Here is an 18,679-nt window from a genome sequence, read left to right on the forward strand (position 1 = left end):
TGGGGACTGTAAATTCAGATAAATGCGGTGTTGTCAACAAGCGCGATGGAGCATCTGCTTGCTGTGATGATGGTGGCTTTGCCCTTCGTAGCGGGTCGCCGCTGCATAGAGGCAAAAATTAAAAAAAAAAAAAGAACAGAGAAAGAAAAAAAGTCTGCCAATACACTGCCCAGGCTTTATGGTCACAAGCAGAAGGTCACTCCCACAGGCCCCTCAAATCCTAAGGCAGCTGATAGCTTTCGGATCTCGGAGGTCGGCAAAATCGCTGGACAAGCCAAAATCACGTGCTTGATTGTTTCTGCCGACACCCCACAGATGGTGCTAGTTCTGTCGAAATTGCTCGTGAAGCACGTTCGCTTCTCAGCTGTGTGGCTTCGCCTTAGCTCGTGTACGCCATTCTTCCGTCTTTGCCTTTCGCACTCGTTCTCGAACTTTCGCACAAGTAGCGCTCGAGTGATCCGTGACAGCAGCAGTGATGGACGCTGGCGGAACACCAAAACGGCGACACTAATTTGCTGACCGTCGAGTCCACCTCGTCGACACCCCGCAATTAGGTTGGAAAACATTTATCATCAATATTGAACCATGAACGATGTGTGGGCCCTACACTTAGATGGCAAAGATGGTTTGGAGCAGCATTTGGTGGGCCAGGTTAACTTTGAGCAGACCAAGGGAGCAGACGAAGCCAGTCTTCATAGCTGTGCTTCGCAGCGTCGTTATCATGGCAACTACGCTGCCAAAAAGTGCGGCTGCAGGTTGGGTTGGACAGGCAACCATGACGGATAGCTTCCGATACGTCACCAGAAAGCTGCGTTCCTGATAGGTTCCGCCCAAGTCGAGCGCTGGGCGAGCATAATGGGAGAGGGGTTCCCTCTCGCACTAGCTCAGATGCGCGGTTTTTTTTCTCTCGTATTTAGAATTTTATAAACCGAATAATTCTCATTTCCGTGCGCAGATTTTTGTAATTCTTTTTTTACTGACACCAGTACAGTGCAAAGAGCCTAGAGGTTGGCTGGAATTAACATCCTTACGCACGTCACTGTGCACCTTTAAAAATGTCCTTGGGCTGATATATTGCAAGGATTTGCGGCCACTTCTCTTCCAACCACTTTCTGATGCTTTTGCAGTTAACTGTCTCACTTTCGCCAGAGATCATTTTGCCTACGATGTCATAGCATGCCTTGAACCTTTGCAGCCATCCGGAGCTGGCAACGAAGTTTTCGGCATCGAGGATACAGGCAAAGTCTTTCACTTTTTGTTGAAGTATTGGTTCCGACACCGGTATGTTTCGAGCTCTGACATGCAAAAACCATTTGTAGAGCGCCTTCTCCACGTTGCTGAACGCCGGAGGCCGAAGACGCTGTGCACTTGTCTGTATGGTCCCTTGTGCTTGTGCCTTGATGACAGCTTTGTTCTTCAGAATGGTACGTTCTTCTTGGTATGCCAAATAAGTCCGCAAGAACGCACTTCTTTCCGCCGTTCTCCACACACTGAATTATCTTGAGCTTGGTTTTTAACGTCAGTGCTGCTCTTTTTTTCACGTTCGCCGCCATCACAGCACTACGCCCACCCGTGCACCAGACTCGACATGACCACCGACGCAGCCTCTACAGAACACTACGACAGTTACGCCGCTACTAACACTAAAACGCAAAAGGCACAAAAGGGGCAAAAGTGGGCAAAAGCAACATTCGATCGCGCCGCTGTCATCGCTGCTGAAGCAGCGCTGTCAGCGATTGTGAGATGCGAACGATTTCTTTGGCTGTTAACTCTCAATGCTGACGTGGCATCTGTGGTGCTGTCAGCGCCTGCAAGGTAGTCCTGAACGTTTGCTGCACCGCACAACACACTTGTAGTGCAACAAAGCCTGCCTCCTGCTATTAAAGTGAAGTAGTGATTGGCATCACGAAGTTCGTTATATTCGTTTTATGCTGAACCACATTTGCTATGGGAAGTTAAGAATACATGTGTTTGACAAAAATATTCTGGAAGAGTTCGATATATTCAATAATTTGTTATATGCACATTCACTATATCGAGGGCTGACAGTAATGCTCTCATGTATGTATGCCGCAAGAATTTCAATGATAGTCGGTGAATTTTTTCTCTTCCAAAGCATCCTTCTGTAACATGGTGCCTCCAAAGTGCCCATCATGAACAGGGGAGAATCATTTACCAATGCAAGCCATCTTGAGCTACAGTCGGACAAACCATTAAAAGACAACTGCACACTAACAGACTTGTGGAGTGTCTAAACAAAAATATCGCAGACACGCTTTCTGTGTAATAGATCGATACTGAACACCATACCTGAAGCACTTTATGTGGTGTTTGCCTATAATACTGGCGTCCAAGAGACAATTAGGTCAACTCCATTCCACTTCGTGATGCACATGGCAGGAAGGCCACAACTATGCTTGACAGATGAGGATGGTCACCAACCTTGAGCGTGCAAAGGAAGCATGCCAAAACTTAAGACAACGCAACACACAATGAAAGCTGGGGGAGAGATTCTGCGTTTGTATTCGCTGTCATGGACCGAGTAAAAAGCTGCTGTTTCAGCCCATACAAGTGCATTCATTGTCTAGGTGATAAAATGACCGCAATCCAACGACGGCCACTAAAAATTGCGCATGTTGTGAATATAAAGGCCTATTAGGAGCATTGATGGAAGCTTTGTTTTCATTTTTTCTTAATTCCGCGTGTCTATTTTTCCTGCCTTTATTTTTGTTGTTAGCAGTGGGGGAATGCTTCAAGGGGGGAGTAATGCGGCACAGCTTTCAGTTGCTCATGCTCAGTGTGGATTCATCATTTTCGTTGTAGTGCAAGATGCACCGGGATTTACCTGAAACAATTGCGGCCTCACGCGACTGCTTTCACATTCTTCCAGATCATTCTAGATGCCCTTGATAGGTTTATCAGTCACCGCTGAGAACTCGATGAGGCATCACCCTCTTTCCCAGTAACAAATATTGCGATTACCGAAGGGTCAGCAAATGAAACCAGAGAGTCTGGATAAAGTTGGTAAAGTGGTGAGGGGGCACCTTGTGACAAGGCTCAGGTTCACCCTCGCAGCTTCATTTGCTGATCCTTCATGGGACCTTTCGTCATAACTTAGGCTGCCGAGTTGCGTTGGCCTTGCCAAGTTCTCAGTGGTGATCTCGATACTTTTTTGCTGACTTTGAACTGAGTGCTGCCAAGGGCAGCAGGCATTCTGTAGTTCAATGACCTCCGAGCAGGTTTCCTGCTACTGCCGCCACAGAGTTGTTCCTTTCCTTGCGGAAGTCGGCCCAATAAAAGGATTCTTTGGAAAGTCCTTCATCACTGTCTTCCTGAGTGCTGCACGTCAACCTGACAATATGAGGAGTGCATATTATTAGGGCTGGAAAACTGCTCCAGTAAAAATAACACTTTTCTGTTCAACAATATATATTTCATCCAGCTGCAAATTCTTGTGCTCTCTGATTCCTGACACTACGCAGTCCCTGGGAAGTATTTCAAGTAAGTTTCAAGTACAGCGAGCATTGATCACCTTATCAATTGACTGGTTTCAGAAAAATCGAAAGTGCCCCTTCCATGCAGCAAGCAGCAAAGGCAATGCTGCAGCAGTAATTGAGACATGAATAGAAGGAGGCCTAACCTTTTAATCTGCCTCCACTTATGTACACTGTCTACAGAGAAAAGGGGGAGGTTTGAAAGGATATGCAGCAGTCCAGGAGCAGCAGCAACCTTTGGCTGAAGTGGGACTTCCTACCGGTACAAGTAGTCTGCTTGAATATTGGCAGCAATTTCTGGCTCCCACTTATCACCATTGTTTAGGAGCTTCTCCTTGTTGAACAGGAGCTCCTCGTGTGTCTCCGTGCTGTACTCAAAGTTGGGGCCCTGCATAAATTGAGCAAGGCCATGTGTAGCAAAAACAACTTTTAGCCTAGGATCGTTTCCCTGTGCAACAAGCCAGCACCATTTCGGTGGTCCAATAATGCTGTTGAATTTATGAGTTTTTTTCACACACCTGCACAATGACCACTGAAAGTGCTCACATATCCTGCACAGTTTGCAGAATCATGTGTTAGCAGCCACATTTTCTTTCTTTATGGTAATGTGGTTAGAGACATCACAAGAAATTACAAAATTGCTGAAATGCAATTAAACACATGCATTCTCTTGAAAGGTCATTCTCTTGAATGGCCTTGTAATGAATGAGGTCCTGCTAGTGTTTTGACATGTCCAATCCATGCAAGCAAGTTGGCCCATTATTAGGTGCAGCAAGTGAGCCGGCAACATATCCATTTATGGGAGCCATAACAGCAGCATCCTTTCAAAAGGTACTCCTTGCAGAGGCAAAAACCACTCAAGTAAAACAAATTTGGAAGAGTTGGCACATGCTCATTTTAACTCTCAGCACACCAAATGAAAGACGAATGAGGAACATGGACAAGTGCTGAATATCAAGTAAATTTAACCCAGTTGATAGCCAGCATTTGTCCGTGTTCCTCATTTACCTTTCGTCCAGCCTTTTGGTGTGATGCGAGCCAAAATAAACAAAAAGCACTTCTAGTTTTGAATAATGCTTGGCATTTTATTTTGGATGCTTCTTAACAAGATGCTGACAAGAAAACAAAGCTGGCTTGTGTGAAACCAGCTGCAAATCACAAAAAGACCACTCTTTATAAACATAAAATCCTTGTAAGGTAGAAATGAGCAAGAAGAGAAATACAGGTATCCCAACCATAGCCCGTTCTCACAAGTACAAGCGCCATTACGCACAAAGCATCTCAGAAGCTGGTAAACGGACATTCCGGTTACATGTCTTGAGTTGTGAAGTAGGTTTTTTCATAACTGCTGTTGCACTCTTATCATGCAAAAATGACAGGAAAAAAATGCTGAAAGCAAAAGAAAACCTACAACTGGCGATGGCACAGGCAGCCAGTGCTATTTCGGTGCGTTTCGGTTTAAGTTCAAGTGTGAAACAGAACATAAAGTTCAAGTTCTCTTAGATGAAGTTTGTACGTCAGCAAGCACCTATCTTGTTGAAAACATCCAGCATAGAATTTATACAGGATGAACCTGTATGAATACTGTTGGAGCTGTCACACAGGCTGGGCTTTGTGTTACTGGTTGCTGTTACCCTGTTCTCTGTTACCCTGGTTGCTGAGAGAGAAAAAGAAGACTGGAGAAAAAATCGAAGATCGAAAGTACTACAGCTACGGAATAGGAAAAAAATAAGAGAACAAAACAATAGCACCTCATAGGACTGGAATGATAGCCTCACACCAGTTGTGTTAATCGCTGCATCACACCGAGTGCTGAAACTGCTTGCATTACTTTTACTTGCACTGCGTACCTTCACTTTTTCACAGTAGTATTTATCTCAAGCATTGCAACTGTGATCTTAGCTGAACAACTGTCCTGTATGCATGCTGATAGTTTGGATTGTGGGGTTTAATGTCCCAAAGTGACTCAGGCTATGAGAGACACCGTAGTGTAGAACTCCAGAAATTTCGACCACCTGGGGATCCTTAACATACACTGACGTCGCAGAGCACATGGGCACTTTGCTTTCCGCCTCCATCGAAAAGCAGCTGCCGTTGCCAGGATTCAATCCCGCATCCTGAGGCAGAGAAGTTAAGCGCCCTAAGCACTGCACCACCGCGGCGGGTGTAAGCATGCTGAATATTTCTGCAGGAATTCATTCAACGGCTACGTTTTCACTTCCTATTTTTCATCACAGTTCCGTCCACCAAGGCACAATGACACCCAGAAGTGCCCTAGAGACTATCACAGGAGTTTGTTTTTTAAATGCTGTAGTATACGACTTCAAAGTAATGCCAGTTGAAGGGATATTAACTGTGAGCAGTCTCTTTAATTCCCTACATTCAAGGCACAAGGTCATTAGTTTGGAAGAGGTCATGGTCGGCAACTCGGTGTACATGTGACGCCATATGGCACATGCACTGCGCACCGCTTTTTTGTTTGAATTGCGATAAAGGCCCCATTAGTCCAAAAAGCTTGTGCTTGGACGACCATTTTCTCCTTTTGGATATCGTCAACTGCCGCCCGCTATGATGTCACATACTGGTGTCGCGGAACCTTTTTATGAATGCTATCGCCAATCGCCGAGAATATAATCGCCTGCCTTCGTAGGAGACAGGTGCCAGCTTCTAGCACAGAAGAAGAGCAAGGACAACAAAACCTTTGAAAACGACAAGCAAGTGAAGTGCTTTGAATCTCAATCAAGAGTGACGTGATCAAGAAAGCCTTCAAAGTTACAAGCGAGACCGTCTACTTCGGATGCAGACAGTCAGCGAGAACGCCTTTGCAAGGTGCGGGCGAGAGGACTCAACAGGCAGCTAAGCGAGTGTGCACACAAGAACTGCTCAGGTGCCCGACGCCCTCTCACCCTTTGTGTCGTCTTCAATTAACGTAGACGCTAAAAAGTCGCAGTGGTAGCCAGTGTTCATCCACAAACTAGTTGGGGTCACAAAACAACCCACTTTGAGCCACTACCAGACGATGTAGCCAGCAAAGAATTATGTGTGTCGCTTGCCGTCCTGTGCAACAGTACAGAGTGCATGCATGATGTTTCCTCAAAATCTGTACTTGTTTGACGCAACAGAACATGGGTCAACACACATGCATTCCAGCAGTGGAATACACTAAGCATAGCATGAATTAGACCACCAATTTTTAGCATCACCGCCAGGGCTCTCTTCAGTGGTTCCGCCGCCCATGTCTCAGGCAGACTACCCACCTCTCCAACAATCCACCCACCACTGCCCACCTCTCTTCTAGTTTGTTATACTTGGGGACAAGATTCTGTGACAGATGTGATCGGTCGCGTCGTTTCAGACACTGCAGCACATGTCACCGGCCTTTTAGTTTTATTTTGGGACGGCGTCCAATGCTATCGTGTTACTATTGCAAAGTAAGAAATTATCGCCTATATTTTACTAAAAGCGGTGTCACACCGTTCAAACGGCTACTTCTATTTTTCTCTCTCCCTCCACTCTTCGAATATGCAAAGTTCAATAGAACCGTTCTGTTTCGAGGATGCTTCGTAGCAAAGCATCCTTAACGAGGCACCACAGTTACTGCATCGCAATGCGAAAAGGACTGCAGTGGAACTTGAGATTATGGAGTAATTTTTTGACACTTCCAATAGTGTGCGCAAAACAAAGCATTTGACGAAGCCATGAAAAATCGTCGCTGTCCCTAAGCTTTAATTTTACTACTTTAAAATAGTTCTTAACCTGTACATTAATGATATCATAAGTGTGGATATTAGTGCCAAATTCAGTCTACGCTGATTGCTATATGTTTGTTTTTATCTGGTGATACCAATAACAAGTTAATAAGTCATGCGAACGTGCTCTTGGAGAAAAATGAAATTTTTCCGGTAAAAACCTTCCCTCTGTTACACTGCAAAATCTTGCAATTACACTCAAGAAATAAAAAGTGCCATAGTGCCATGTACTTGAACCACTCACTAGATTGGATTAGCAGGATCATTTAGGTCACTTGGTGTAATATTCACCCAATGTACTGTGCGATGACCACATAACCTTTGTAGATTTAAAATGATCCAGAGACATCATATTTATGGCGCATTTCAGAAGTTGTCTCCCACAAAAAGTAAAATTGTTGCTTTATCATGCATTATTTCAGTCACATTTAAACTACTGCCCATAGTGTAGAGCATGGCTACAAACACCAGTCTGAAAAAAATCTAGCTGTCCTTGAAAAGCGGGCTCTCAGGATTGCTTATAGCCTGCCAAATAGGAACTCAACTAAGGGCTTGTTTTCCAGAAATAAGCTTATCAACGTTTTCAATCTTCATTTATAGACTCTTAAAAATGTATCAAATAGAAAAGCTAAAATGCACAAGCAATGTGTAAGCTATGGCGGCTGCGGACGTTAAGAAGTGGCAGATTTTTTTTTTTTTTTTCAAGTGCAGCTCTTTGCCGCCCATTCTTGAGTTTCGCGTCGTCGCTGTCCCTCGTAACCAGCTCCGCAGCTGGGGCAGCACGCGGGTGCAAGGCGTGGGTGTGCCCTCTCTGTGGAAAGCAGCTTGCGGGTGGCTGAGCTTTAAACTCTAGAAATTGACCTCTCTGTCGTGCAAACAATGTGACCTCAAAGGCGCGTAGCCTGGCAGGCAAAATCATTCAGTTCCACTTCTGAACCGGCTTTGCATATGTCAAGCGTTCGCCCATTGCCTTTATTCTCACAATTAAAGCCGCCTCTGTATGTGTCGCAGCTAGCAGGACCTCCTGCACCACGCTGCGCTCGGAAGGGGCGCTAAAATACACAGCAATAAAAAAAAATGTGGCAAAGCAGGGTGGATACTAAGCCTTCCTCGGAAACCATGTGAGGTAAAAAATTTCAGCTTGCAAACCAGTCGGAATTGGTTGGAAGGCTTCTGCAGAGGGTTGCTGCCCCGTTTTCGCACACAAAAAGATCATATGCAGGCGGCGTGGCCTTAAAATGCAATTTTTATTATTTTAACAAAATCAACCAGTAGTAAGAAATCTGTTCCAATACATGATGGTGGCAGCGACAAAAGGAAAGGCCAGAGATACCCTGGAAAAGTGTTCTTACACTAGGAGTTCCTTTTCTTCCTTTCATCTGGGGGCTGAATACTAGGGTCCCCAACTAAGTGGATTGGGTAACGCAAGGCTAATATGGGGGATGGTTTGCTTCACGCATTTTCATCTCTGTCAAAACATGACTCACATCGATCTGTCTCACTCGTCGAAACCAGCCCTGCTGAGTACTGCCAGCAAAGTAACCTCACCCTACCACTTTAAAGGAATTTTCGCACAAAAGATGGGAGCAGAGGCGACACAAACTAGATAATGCTACAAAGGTGCACTACTAGAGAAGAGGTCCATTCTCTGGCCGGTCTCACAGGTTTGGCCACATATCCACTGTTCCTATTCTTTGTACGTGGAAGAACTAAAACTTTCATGTCACAGTGCAGCTTACACACCTGGACGGGGATTAGAACTTTCCTCCTTTTTGTGGTGCTTAAGTGCTGCCATCTATTGACAAAATACCATTCATATCTGAGTTGCCTTTTAGCTGGTGAGCCCTCTTAACCCGGTCACTTTGGCCTCGCTTTATATGCGTGGCATATCGGGAACTCCTCCTGTACCAACCAACTTCAAGTGTTGTGTGGCCCCCTGCTTCCGTCAGTAGGGCACTCGAAAGGATACTTTGCTCCAAGTGGTGGCAACAAGCTCACTTCATCAAACACTGCCTCGTCATCACCTGTGGCACAGATGGGGAGAAGCGCCTACAGGCAAGTCATTTCAGGGAGTGGACAGAAACAGCAGAAGAGACCCCCAATTTATGTTTTGTATGTGTAGAGGTAACATAAACATATGTTAGGAGTCAACAAATTAAACTGGGTTTATTAAACTTATTCATTACAAAATTAGATCAGCATGGCCACAGCGATCTTGTCTCGTTCGTATCCAACACCCCGTCTCCTTCTGTCTGGCGCAGCGCGTCTGTCTGGTGCGGCAGCGCCGCCGCGCCGCGCCAGCCAGAAGGAGACGGGATGTCGGATACAAACGAGACAAGATCGCTGTGGCCGCTGGCGGGTGCACTTCCTCCTCACACTCTCTCTCTCTACATCGTTCTCCGCACTTGCAGACGGCTTGGGCGCTCGGGTTGGGTTGCAGATCGCCACTTTTGCAGGGCAGCGTCCTTTGTCGAGAGTTGACGTTCACATTCGACCATCCTGTTTCACCGACCGTCCCGGTTGGTATCGTCCTCGCATTGCGATTCTTCTGAGCTTGTTTTAATTCTTCGACCATTTTCTTTGTGAGTGCCTGTTCGGCGTAGGAGAGTCGGTAGGGACGAAATTTCACTGGCTCCGGTGATGTCAGCTAAATGTTCATTTCAGCGGCATTCGTGCAGCCGATCTCTGAAACAGTGCTTGCGAAGCAGTCTCGATATTCGCAAACAAGCTGTTTGAGTTTTTCTCGCTCTTCAGGAGTAACACCTGGGCCTGTTTTGATGTTCTCGCTAGGGATCATTGAAAGCTGAACAACACTGGTGTCCGACTCACCCTCTCGCAGTGGGGTATCGTCCGGGTAGCAAATTTCCGCTCGTGCAATCCGCTCGGTCTCTTTGATGGTCAGGTCATGATTAGAAACGTTCATGATCGGGACGCATATTTAATTGACCCCATCAACGCTGAGGACACAACGTGGTATGCAATGCTCTCAACCTTCTTGACATCTGAGCTGAACGTCAACGAACACATCCGAGCATGGTGCACTGCCTGTGGCATGAAGCTTAACGAAACCGACGCATTGTGGGGGTACCACCATTGTTTCCTTCATCCAAAGGCATATGGGTCGTCTGAAGCTTGTCGTTGCTATCGTCCACGTTATCGTGCTCCTCAAATATCCGCACGGTATTCTTCCGCCTCACAATCGTGACGTGTGGCTGCTCAGTAAATGGTTGACCCACAAGTAGGGGTATGGACTGTGCCGCGTTGGGCACAATTAGCACAGGAACGTCCGCTGTAGCTTGGTCGACAGTGAGAGTGACGCGTGCTTCTCCACACGGTGTCACATGCCCTGACCTGTAACCCCCGATGATGAACGGCTTGATCAACTTCGAGTAAGCGATTCCGATGCCGTCTGCACCCTCTTTCCGCAGAGTTACGACGTATGATTGTATGTCGGAGCCGTTTGCCTTCACCATCATGAAATACTTTTCGTTCGCCTTTTCAGTGGCTCGGAGGTCAAATCCCACATCGTTCTGAGCGACGCACGCTCCTCTATCTGCTTTTGCTTTGCAGTCGCTTTCTTGATGACCCACTCGCCCACACGCTATGCATCGCGCCCTCCGCGGCAGTGTCGGGCATTTGAGAGACACGTGACCGTACTCGCGGCAGTTGAAGCAGAGTGGTTCTCCCCTTTCATTCCATGGCGGCTTCCTCACCTTCGGAGAAGCGTCCCTGCGGCCGTGGTTGGTCGGCACCGGTTCACTTTTGTTGCTATGGGCGTTGGAAATGGCGGGAAAACGAGCATTCGGGAGGCCACCTGATTTGAAAGTCTTGGAAGCTATGTTTCCTAACCTTTCTTCAAGGCGCTTCAGGCAGTGAAGAAGGTCCTCTGGTGACTCATACGTGCGTATACTCACTGCTCTAATGACCTGATCGTCGTAGAGCCCCTTGATGAGGTACGCAATGCAGGCTTTATCTGTGAGGCCGCAGCGGCGAGTTTGGAGAGTTTGTCATAGTAATAGCCCTCGATGAGCTCACCTCGCTTCTGTCATCTCTCCTCCATTTCTCTGTGGAGTTGTTGCGATCTCGCTGTCATGGGGAATGCGTGCTTGATTTCTTCTTTCCATTCCGGCCAGGTTTTGTTGACGGAGGAGAGGGAGTCATACCATGTTTTTGCAGGCCCTTCCAACCTTGAGAGTGCATTTCCAGATGTCGGTAGACTTCTGCCAAGTCGTCCACGCGCCGTATCCACGCGTCTGCAGTTGGAGAGCTCGAAGACACCGGATTGAACGAAGGCACCAACCGAGCAGTCTCTGCCGCGCCGATGATGGGTGTAGCCGCTGCTTGCTGCATCTGAAGCAAGGCAATTCCATTGATAGCCTCTCTCACTGTTGCCTGAACGCTGGCTTGCAGGATTTCTGCCACATTATCGTTGACTGCGGTATCTGAGGTAAGTTGCCGCTGGTTACCGTTTTGTAGAGTGTGCCTTGACCTGAGTTATCATTCCCACCATTACTGACCGGTCGTCCGCCATCTTCAATGGTCGTATCCGTTGAAGATGCTCCGTTGCGGGTGACTGGCATAGTGGAGTTTGACGGTTACTTCTTAAGTTCGGGCGTACGTTGCCTATCCCTCTTCTGAACTGTTAGGAGTCAACAAATTAAACTGAGTTTATTAAATTTATTCCTTTCAAAATTAGGTCAGCATGGCCACAGCAATCTTGTCTCGTTCGTATCCGACACCCCGTCTCCTTCCGTCTGGCGCGGCACGGCGGCGTCGCTGGCGGGCGCACTTCCTCCTCACACTCTCTCTTTCCATCGTTCTCCGCACCTGCAGACGGCTCGGGCACTCGGGTTGCAGATCGGCACTTTTGCAGGGCGCCGTTCTTTGTCGAGAGTTGGCGTTCACACATTTTTTACTTTGTCTATTACATCGTACAACAAAGATATAGGCTTTTAAGTTTACTTCTGATTTGTCAGTAATTCAGGTAGCGTTTTCTTTTTTTTTTTGTAAGACTTAGTTGTTATCCTGGTTTGTGTTTTTGTTTCCGCTGGTTTTGTTTCGCCCCGTGTGCCTTATATGTTTTTCCCGCACGTGCACCAATCTTCTGAACATTTATGTGCTTCTGTTCACAATAAAGATTAGCTGTGATACAGCACTCGTATGTCCACTCGTCTTAGTCCTTTGTCCATGTGCGCTCACTACTTCCAAAATGAATTACATTCAACTAGCCCAACCCTCCTTTTTTCACAAAAGTGAATTACATGGTTTTACTCGATTTTGGTATATACAAAATACATATGACAGACTCAACAAAGCTCAACCTCTGGCAGTACCTAAATACTATAGCAAGGTCATATTTCAGTAGATCTAACTCAAAGAGGGCAAACGAAGGAACTCGAGTCAGAAAGGCATGTACTTACTTCAACAATGGCATCGACAGGACAAGCCTCCTGGCAGAAACCACAGTAGATGCACTTGGTCATGTCGATATCATAACGAGTGGTACGACGACTTCCATCCGCACGTTCCTCTGCCTCGATGGTGATGGCCTTCAATACGGGAGAAGGTGCACTATTAAATACCCGGCATTTGGAAAACATTCTCACAGCCCATTTAAGAGAACAGAACACACACAAAAAAAAGACTCCGTCGAAGCACAGTGTGCTGCAGTAGAACCATTAGGCATGTCTCGGCTTCATATTTCTTGGGTCCTATCGTCATCAGAAGCAGTGCTTCATATTGTGAGATAGTCAAAATAACATTCTTCTGCTCGTTGAATGCCTGAAGAAAGTTTGGACTGATGCTGACAAACGAGTAAAGAAAAGCATCATGTGTGCTCAGCGTATGCAGAAAGTGACACAAAATGTGAAAAAAGACTTGAGCAAAGGTGGCAGGAAGTTGCTGCTTGCCACTAAGAATAAACTTTAATCAGAAGACTCAACCAACAAAGAAGAAAAACATCCTGTGAAAAGCAACATTGAAATAAATTCTAAACTGCTATGAGGGACGCCGTATTAGAGAAACTTAGAGAAACTTTTGCTCAACAGGAGTTCTTTAGTGTGCAAAGTACATGGGGATCTTGCATTGTGCATCAACTGAAACATGACCGAAATCAAATGTGCACCCTCGGGATCAACAGTCGAGCGCCCTAGCCACTGAGCAATAGCAGTGGTAAAAATTTTAAAACTGCTTATTTAGTGTCACCAACAGAATGCTTCTGCTGTGTGGCCAATTTTATATCGACCAGGCAGACCACTGTATCAATGACCGACTATGCAAGTATCCAAGCACACGAAAGGCACTGAAAACCTATCATGCTGAAGCAACAATATCATACATCGTTCTGAGGGCAAAAGCTGCAACACATTTCTGAATAAGACCACAATGACCAGACTTCCTTCAGCTATGGTGACGTATCTGTCAGCCGTCCCTAGCTCTACATACACAAGAACTTGCATTTTTAATCCGTAACACCATACAATACTTCCTGTTTGATTACTCAACATTTTGTATTTATTCACCACCTTTCCTTCAGACTGCTGTCTTCCTTGTCGGAATGCATCATTTGGTTGCAGCATGCGTGTCATCTTTTTTATCTACCGTATTAGTCTGACACTGCTGTTCTGTCATTTCCGTCATTATGAACCAAGCAGCCCAAGTAAGCCCTCTTCTTTGCCAGGCTTAGCTGTTAATTATGCTGAATGCACACCTGAAGATATGTCCTCGGAGCATTTGTGTCTAACTGCCCCCCCCCCCCCCCCCCCCCCTTTCTGTCTACACAATATGCCTTTCTGAAACACTCCAAAACTGTCATGCTTCCATGCTGAAAGCACCATCTATGTAAACCGCACGTGTGTGAGAATAGTGAATTCGCATGCCATCTCAGAAGACTGCATTAGCAAGCTCCATAATTTTACTTTGATTTCTCTCCTGCCTCACATTTATGTAGAAGCATGCTGTTCAGAGAGATCTATGCAACCTCGAACACATGCAATCAAGGTGACAAATTTATTTGAGCATTTGCAATGAATCTCAAGTTGCACAAGGAAAGAGTGTTCAGAGCAAAAATTAGCATGCACAAGGTGACTACGATCTTAGTGGGAGCACAATTGTTAGGTGTCAACAGCACAATGTTCGCCTCACTATAAGCACACATGTTCATAAAGGTCTAATGTATCAGCCTACTGGGTATACAAGATCACTCAAATGTTTGCATGGAAGCACAGTGCATGAACAGCTGATGTTCATGTGCTGCCTCAACCCAACAGCCATGAATATACGAGCACACAGGACACTCTCTCGGGTGAATGGGTAAGAGATTCTGGCCCTGGAAATACCGACACTGAAACTACAAAGAGTGGCTTAGTCACATATAATAATGCAACAAATATCGATGATTATGTCAAATCGTGGGTGAATGCTGAACAGCGGGCGGTACAACGGCTCCAACAACGAAGGCAGTGAACAAAGAAAAAAAGCTTGCCAGACCGCTACAAGGGCTAATTTCAAGCTTTTACTTGTGCAAGTACACTGCAAAGTGAATGGTGACACAGCAGTAAAACTGGATAAGCACATTACCTTAAGCACAGTTTTTTCGTCCAATTTTTCAAACAACAGTACTGCCGTTTTTTGTTTCATTACTCGAAAACCTACTGGCCGCAAAGGAATGCACACTGGCAGGCAAAAATGACCCAGTCAAAATTCCCAACGTTGAGCTTCAACAATAGCTAACCAAGCTTGTGAAATACACTAGTTCATTTCTCAGTTGCAGAGTACAGTTTGCTCCATTTCAACCTTGCTTTTCTTGCTTACTACCACACTGCAGTACTAGGTGTCAGCATGTATGGTGTATAGCGGCACTAGTGTCCGCTTCCAAAATTTATAATGCAGCATAATATATTGAATTTGTTTCCGGATTGTCCATTTTGAATGTGCCGGATATTTCAGAGCTTTTAGATCATACCGAAACTCCGCTTCAAAAAGTGACCGATCTTTAAGTGCATTTTTTGGGTGCTTATGAATTGTCGCGCCATCTGGAAGCGGTCAATAGAAGCTTTCGGTTACTGCCATCATTACCTTCTGGAAATCGCCTCTTTTTCTTTCTTCTTTTTCATCTTAATTACCTCAGCTAATTTTTTTTTTCTCAGAACTTTCGCTCCTGCAACTCTTGAACATATTTTACTTTCATGGTGGTTATGCATTTATAAAAAATCTGAAACTTTGGAATTTGTCGCAGTTTCTTTAATAGCCACGAGTGCCGCCACTATTCGTAAACACCCGATTTTTGAACAATCAAAACCGCAGTTTTTTGATACATGGGCCCTATGGGAAGTTTTGCAACTGGTAATATTGAAGAGCTCTGGGATATTTTGCTTTCTCTATGCTATAGTTTTGCCGATAATTACCTGCACCGAAAAGTGAAAAAATGTGATTCAAAAGGTTACACTCAGATACCCAGTGAATGGTGAGTGAATGGTGAATGTGCACTTTTTCATAGAATGCCCACAATCCTTATCATTACACTGTCGTGTCTGTGGATTACCTACTTAAAGAGGACTATAAGAACAAATAGAAGTTAGCACATATCAATTGAGGAGTACTACATTCTGATCACAAAGAGACTACTCTCACCAAAAACAAAGCTTTTATGGGCTCGAAAAGAAAGAAAAATAAAAGAAGTGTTGCCAGTTGCTTTCACTGGCTGATTTCGCAAGTAAAACGCTTGTGCTCACACCCATTCAGAGGCTATGCTGCACTGCCACTCACTTATACATGGTGGCAACCCATCCCTTTTTGATAAAAGCGCCATGAGTTTGAATCAACTGGCAGGAAGCTTTTCAGGTCAAATTTTACCAATGCCTTTTGCCACCAGACATAGCTCTAGGGAGTATTTTTTTACTAAGAACAATAACTGGCTGGTGTTGCTCTTCAGTGTCCCTTAATCATTCCACATAAGGTGCTCCAATAATCCAAGGAGTCTTCTTATAACAAGCTGGATCAATCACATAACAATGAAGTCTTTAGAAAATGGGCCTTCGAAAACCAACCATGACCAGAATTGACTACGAGAAGTTGTGGGCTAAGAACTGCAAAGAGTACCTCAAAATAAACTTATTTAGATAATGAACTACAACATAGTTAGCTTAGTTTTAAATCTACACAGTCATACTTCCTGCTGGTTAGCACACTAGGAATACAAGGTTTCTTTCCCTATCATGAGGGTCCAAACTAGATACGTGAATTATAAGTAGGAGCGAGTAATGCAAAGATATGGTATCTTATGTGAAATTAGCAGCAGTTACAATTAGTTTTCACACGACAGTGGCTTTCGGCGCCAGTATGAATGCTTTCCACCAATAATCTCTAGTATAGTTCTCCAAGCAGTGACAAGTAAAACTTCATATTTAAATGCACAACATCATGAATGCTCTTACAAACGTGAAACCTGTTCAATCAAAAGATAACAGCCTCTTCGAGACTGTGGCAGTGCTTGCAGTAAAATGCATAAAATTGTAGAACCATTTAAGGTATATTGGAAGTTGCTTTTAAAATGCAACCCAATCGAGAGTGCAAAGCATGCAAAACTTGCGAACAGCCCTGCAGGCTCCATGAATATGGTTCTAGCACTGAAGTTTCCAGATGGACAAGAAAGGGCTTTTGACACTGAAATTTCTGTCATTCAGTGCGGGCTGCATCCACAAATCTGTTATCAATTCAGCCTTACGTTTATCCTTAGCCATCTGCCATGATACTGGCCTTTTTCAAAGAATCGATGCCATGCTACAACCTAGACTAAGAAGAATCAGTGCACAGAACAAGATCACTTGCTTCGTTACCCAAGACTGGCACATTCGGACATTGTTAGAGTTTTGCTGGAAAAATATTTTTTGGCAGCGCTGTTACGCAGTTATTTCCAAGCTAACAAGACAGAAGAGCTGCTAAGTGTCACTGCATGATTTTTCTAGCATCAGCAATACAGAGTGAGCATGGGAGCTTTCTTTGATGCAGTCAAATGGTCACAGAACCATTTTCTCAGATACCCGGCTTGTATTTCCAAAAAGATAATCAGTCTGAACGAGAGGGGCCCATGTAAGTAGGAATCACTGTATGCTAAAGAAATATAGATGCAAAAAAAAAAAAAAAAGAAAAAAAAAAAAGAAAACAGTGCCTTGCAGGCCCGTTTCAAGCACAAAGAGTTTATTGCATAATTTTCTGTAAATTCAAGCCATTTACATCATGCGTGTTTGACGACATGGTGCTTGCTTCCATGGATAGGGGGTGATTATAATATCATTTGAAATCTGTATCATTCTGGCCAGTTTTGCAGTTGTCTTCTTTACATGCCTAATGTCATTGCGTTCGCTGGAATCGGACAGACAGATGGGCGGATCAAAAGAATCCAATAGAATGGAAAGAAAATATCTAACTGCATCATAGTGGCTATACATTTATTGCACATTTTCTAGCTGCAGTATATAAACAAACTGAGGACACATCGCTCGGTAACTGCTTCTACAGCATGTGGAGAAAACTTGACCAAGTTGGTTTCCCTTTCCACTTACACATAGCGTTACAAGTCTATACTCATTCAAAGGTCCCGCCAGGGTGGTGCAGTGGTAAGACGCCCGACTACAGTGCCGGAGTACCCGGGTTCGAACCCGACCTCAGCGACTGCATTTTGATGGAGGCGAAACAAAGAGGCGTCCGTGTGCTGTGCGATGTCAGCACACGTTAAAGATCCCCAGGTGGTCGAAATTACTCCGTAGCCCTCCACTACGGCTCCTCTTTCTCTCTTTCCACTTTCACTCCCACCTTCCTCCCTTCTCTTACGGCGCAGTTGAGGTGTCCACAGAAAAACAAGTGAGACAGTTACCGCGCCTTTCCCTTTCTATATATCAATGTTTTTTTGTTTTTTTTTTTTACTCATTCAAAGGAATTAATGACAGCTCTATCACAGTTTTGTGTTAGCAAAAACCAATAGTATGACATTTCGTAACTTTGTTATCGCTTGTCCAGCAGAAAAAGACTTGTGGAGATATTTCGATATTTCGAAAGGTGTTTTTTCCCGCCACTGTTACTTAAAGGTCTACTGTCCAGGGAAGGACCTTTCAAGCAAAGGAGCCCAGTGTTTCGATCAGGTACCAGAGATAGTCTGTGCAAAATGCTGCAGTGACACGCACGCCGCAAAGCAACGAAAATACAAATCAAAACTCTCTCATGCTCTCCTTCGGGAAGCCAGCTTCGTTTCCTTGGCCCGTCGAGCCACAGTTATGATGTAGTTGCCGCGAACGACGTCCATTGGTCCGTCTCGCTGACTGACGGGAGAAGCTAGGATGGGCGTACACCACTAATTGTGTCCACCGCTCGCTGCTGCACGCTTTTCCCTCGCCCGTTTCGTTTTCGCGCACGCAGAGAGTACCACCATCACCACCCTCC

At 45.1% G+C, this 18,679-nt stretch overlaps 1 protein-coding gene across 2 annotated transcripts in view; it reads right to left on the minus strand.

The window, feature by feature from the left end:
* Window positions 1-3,624: 3,624 nt before the first annotated feature.
* The window catches only part of ND-23 (NADH dehydrogenase (ubiquinone) 23 kDa subunit), an 81,601-nt gene continuing 66,546 nt past the window's right edge, over window positions 3,625-18,679 (minus strand). For both annotated transcript variants that reach the window (XM_084599663.1, XM_084599665.1), the window contains exons 5-6: window positions 12,664-12,792; window positions 3,625-3,882 (exon numbers count right to left, since the gene is read on the minus strand). In XM_084599663.1, coding sequence (XP_084455789.1) covers window positions 3,751-3,882; window positions 12,664-12,792 — 261 coding nt within the window. In that variant the 3' untranslated portion in view covers window positions 3,625-3,750. The remainder of the gene's footprint in view (window positions 3,883-12,663; window positions 12,793-18,679) is intronic.

The sequence above is a fragment of the Amblyomma maculatum genome, chromosome 3, assembly GCF_055883805.1.
Source record: "Amblyomma maculatum isolate TAMU_Amacu chromosome 3, ASM5588380v1, whole genome shotgun sequence".
Classification (NCBI taxonomy): domain Eukaryota; kingdom Metazoa; phylum Arthropoda; class Arachnida; order Ixodida; family Ixodidae; genus Amblyomma; species Amblyomma maculatum.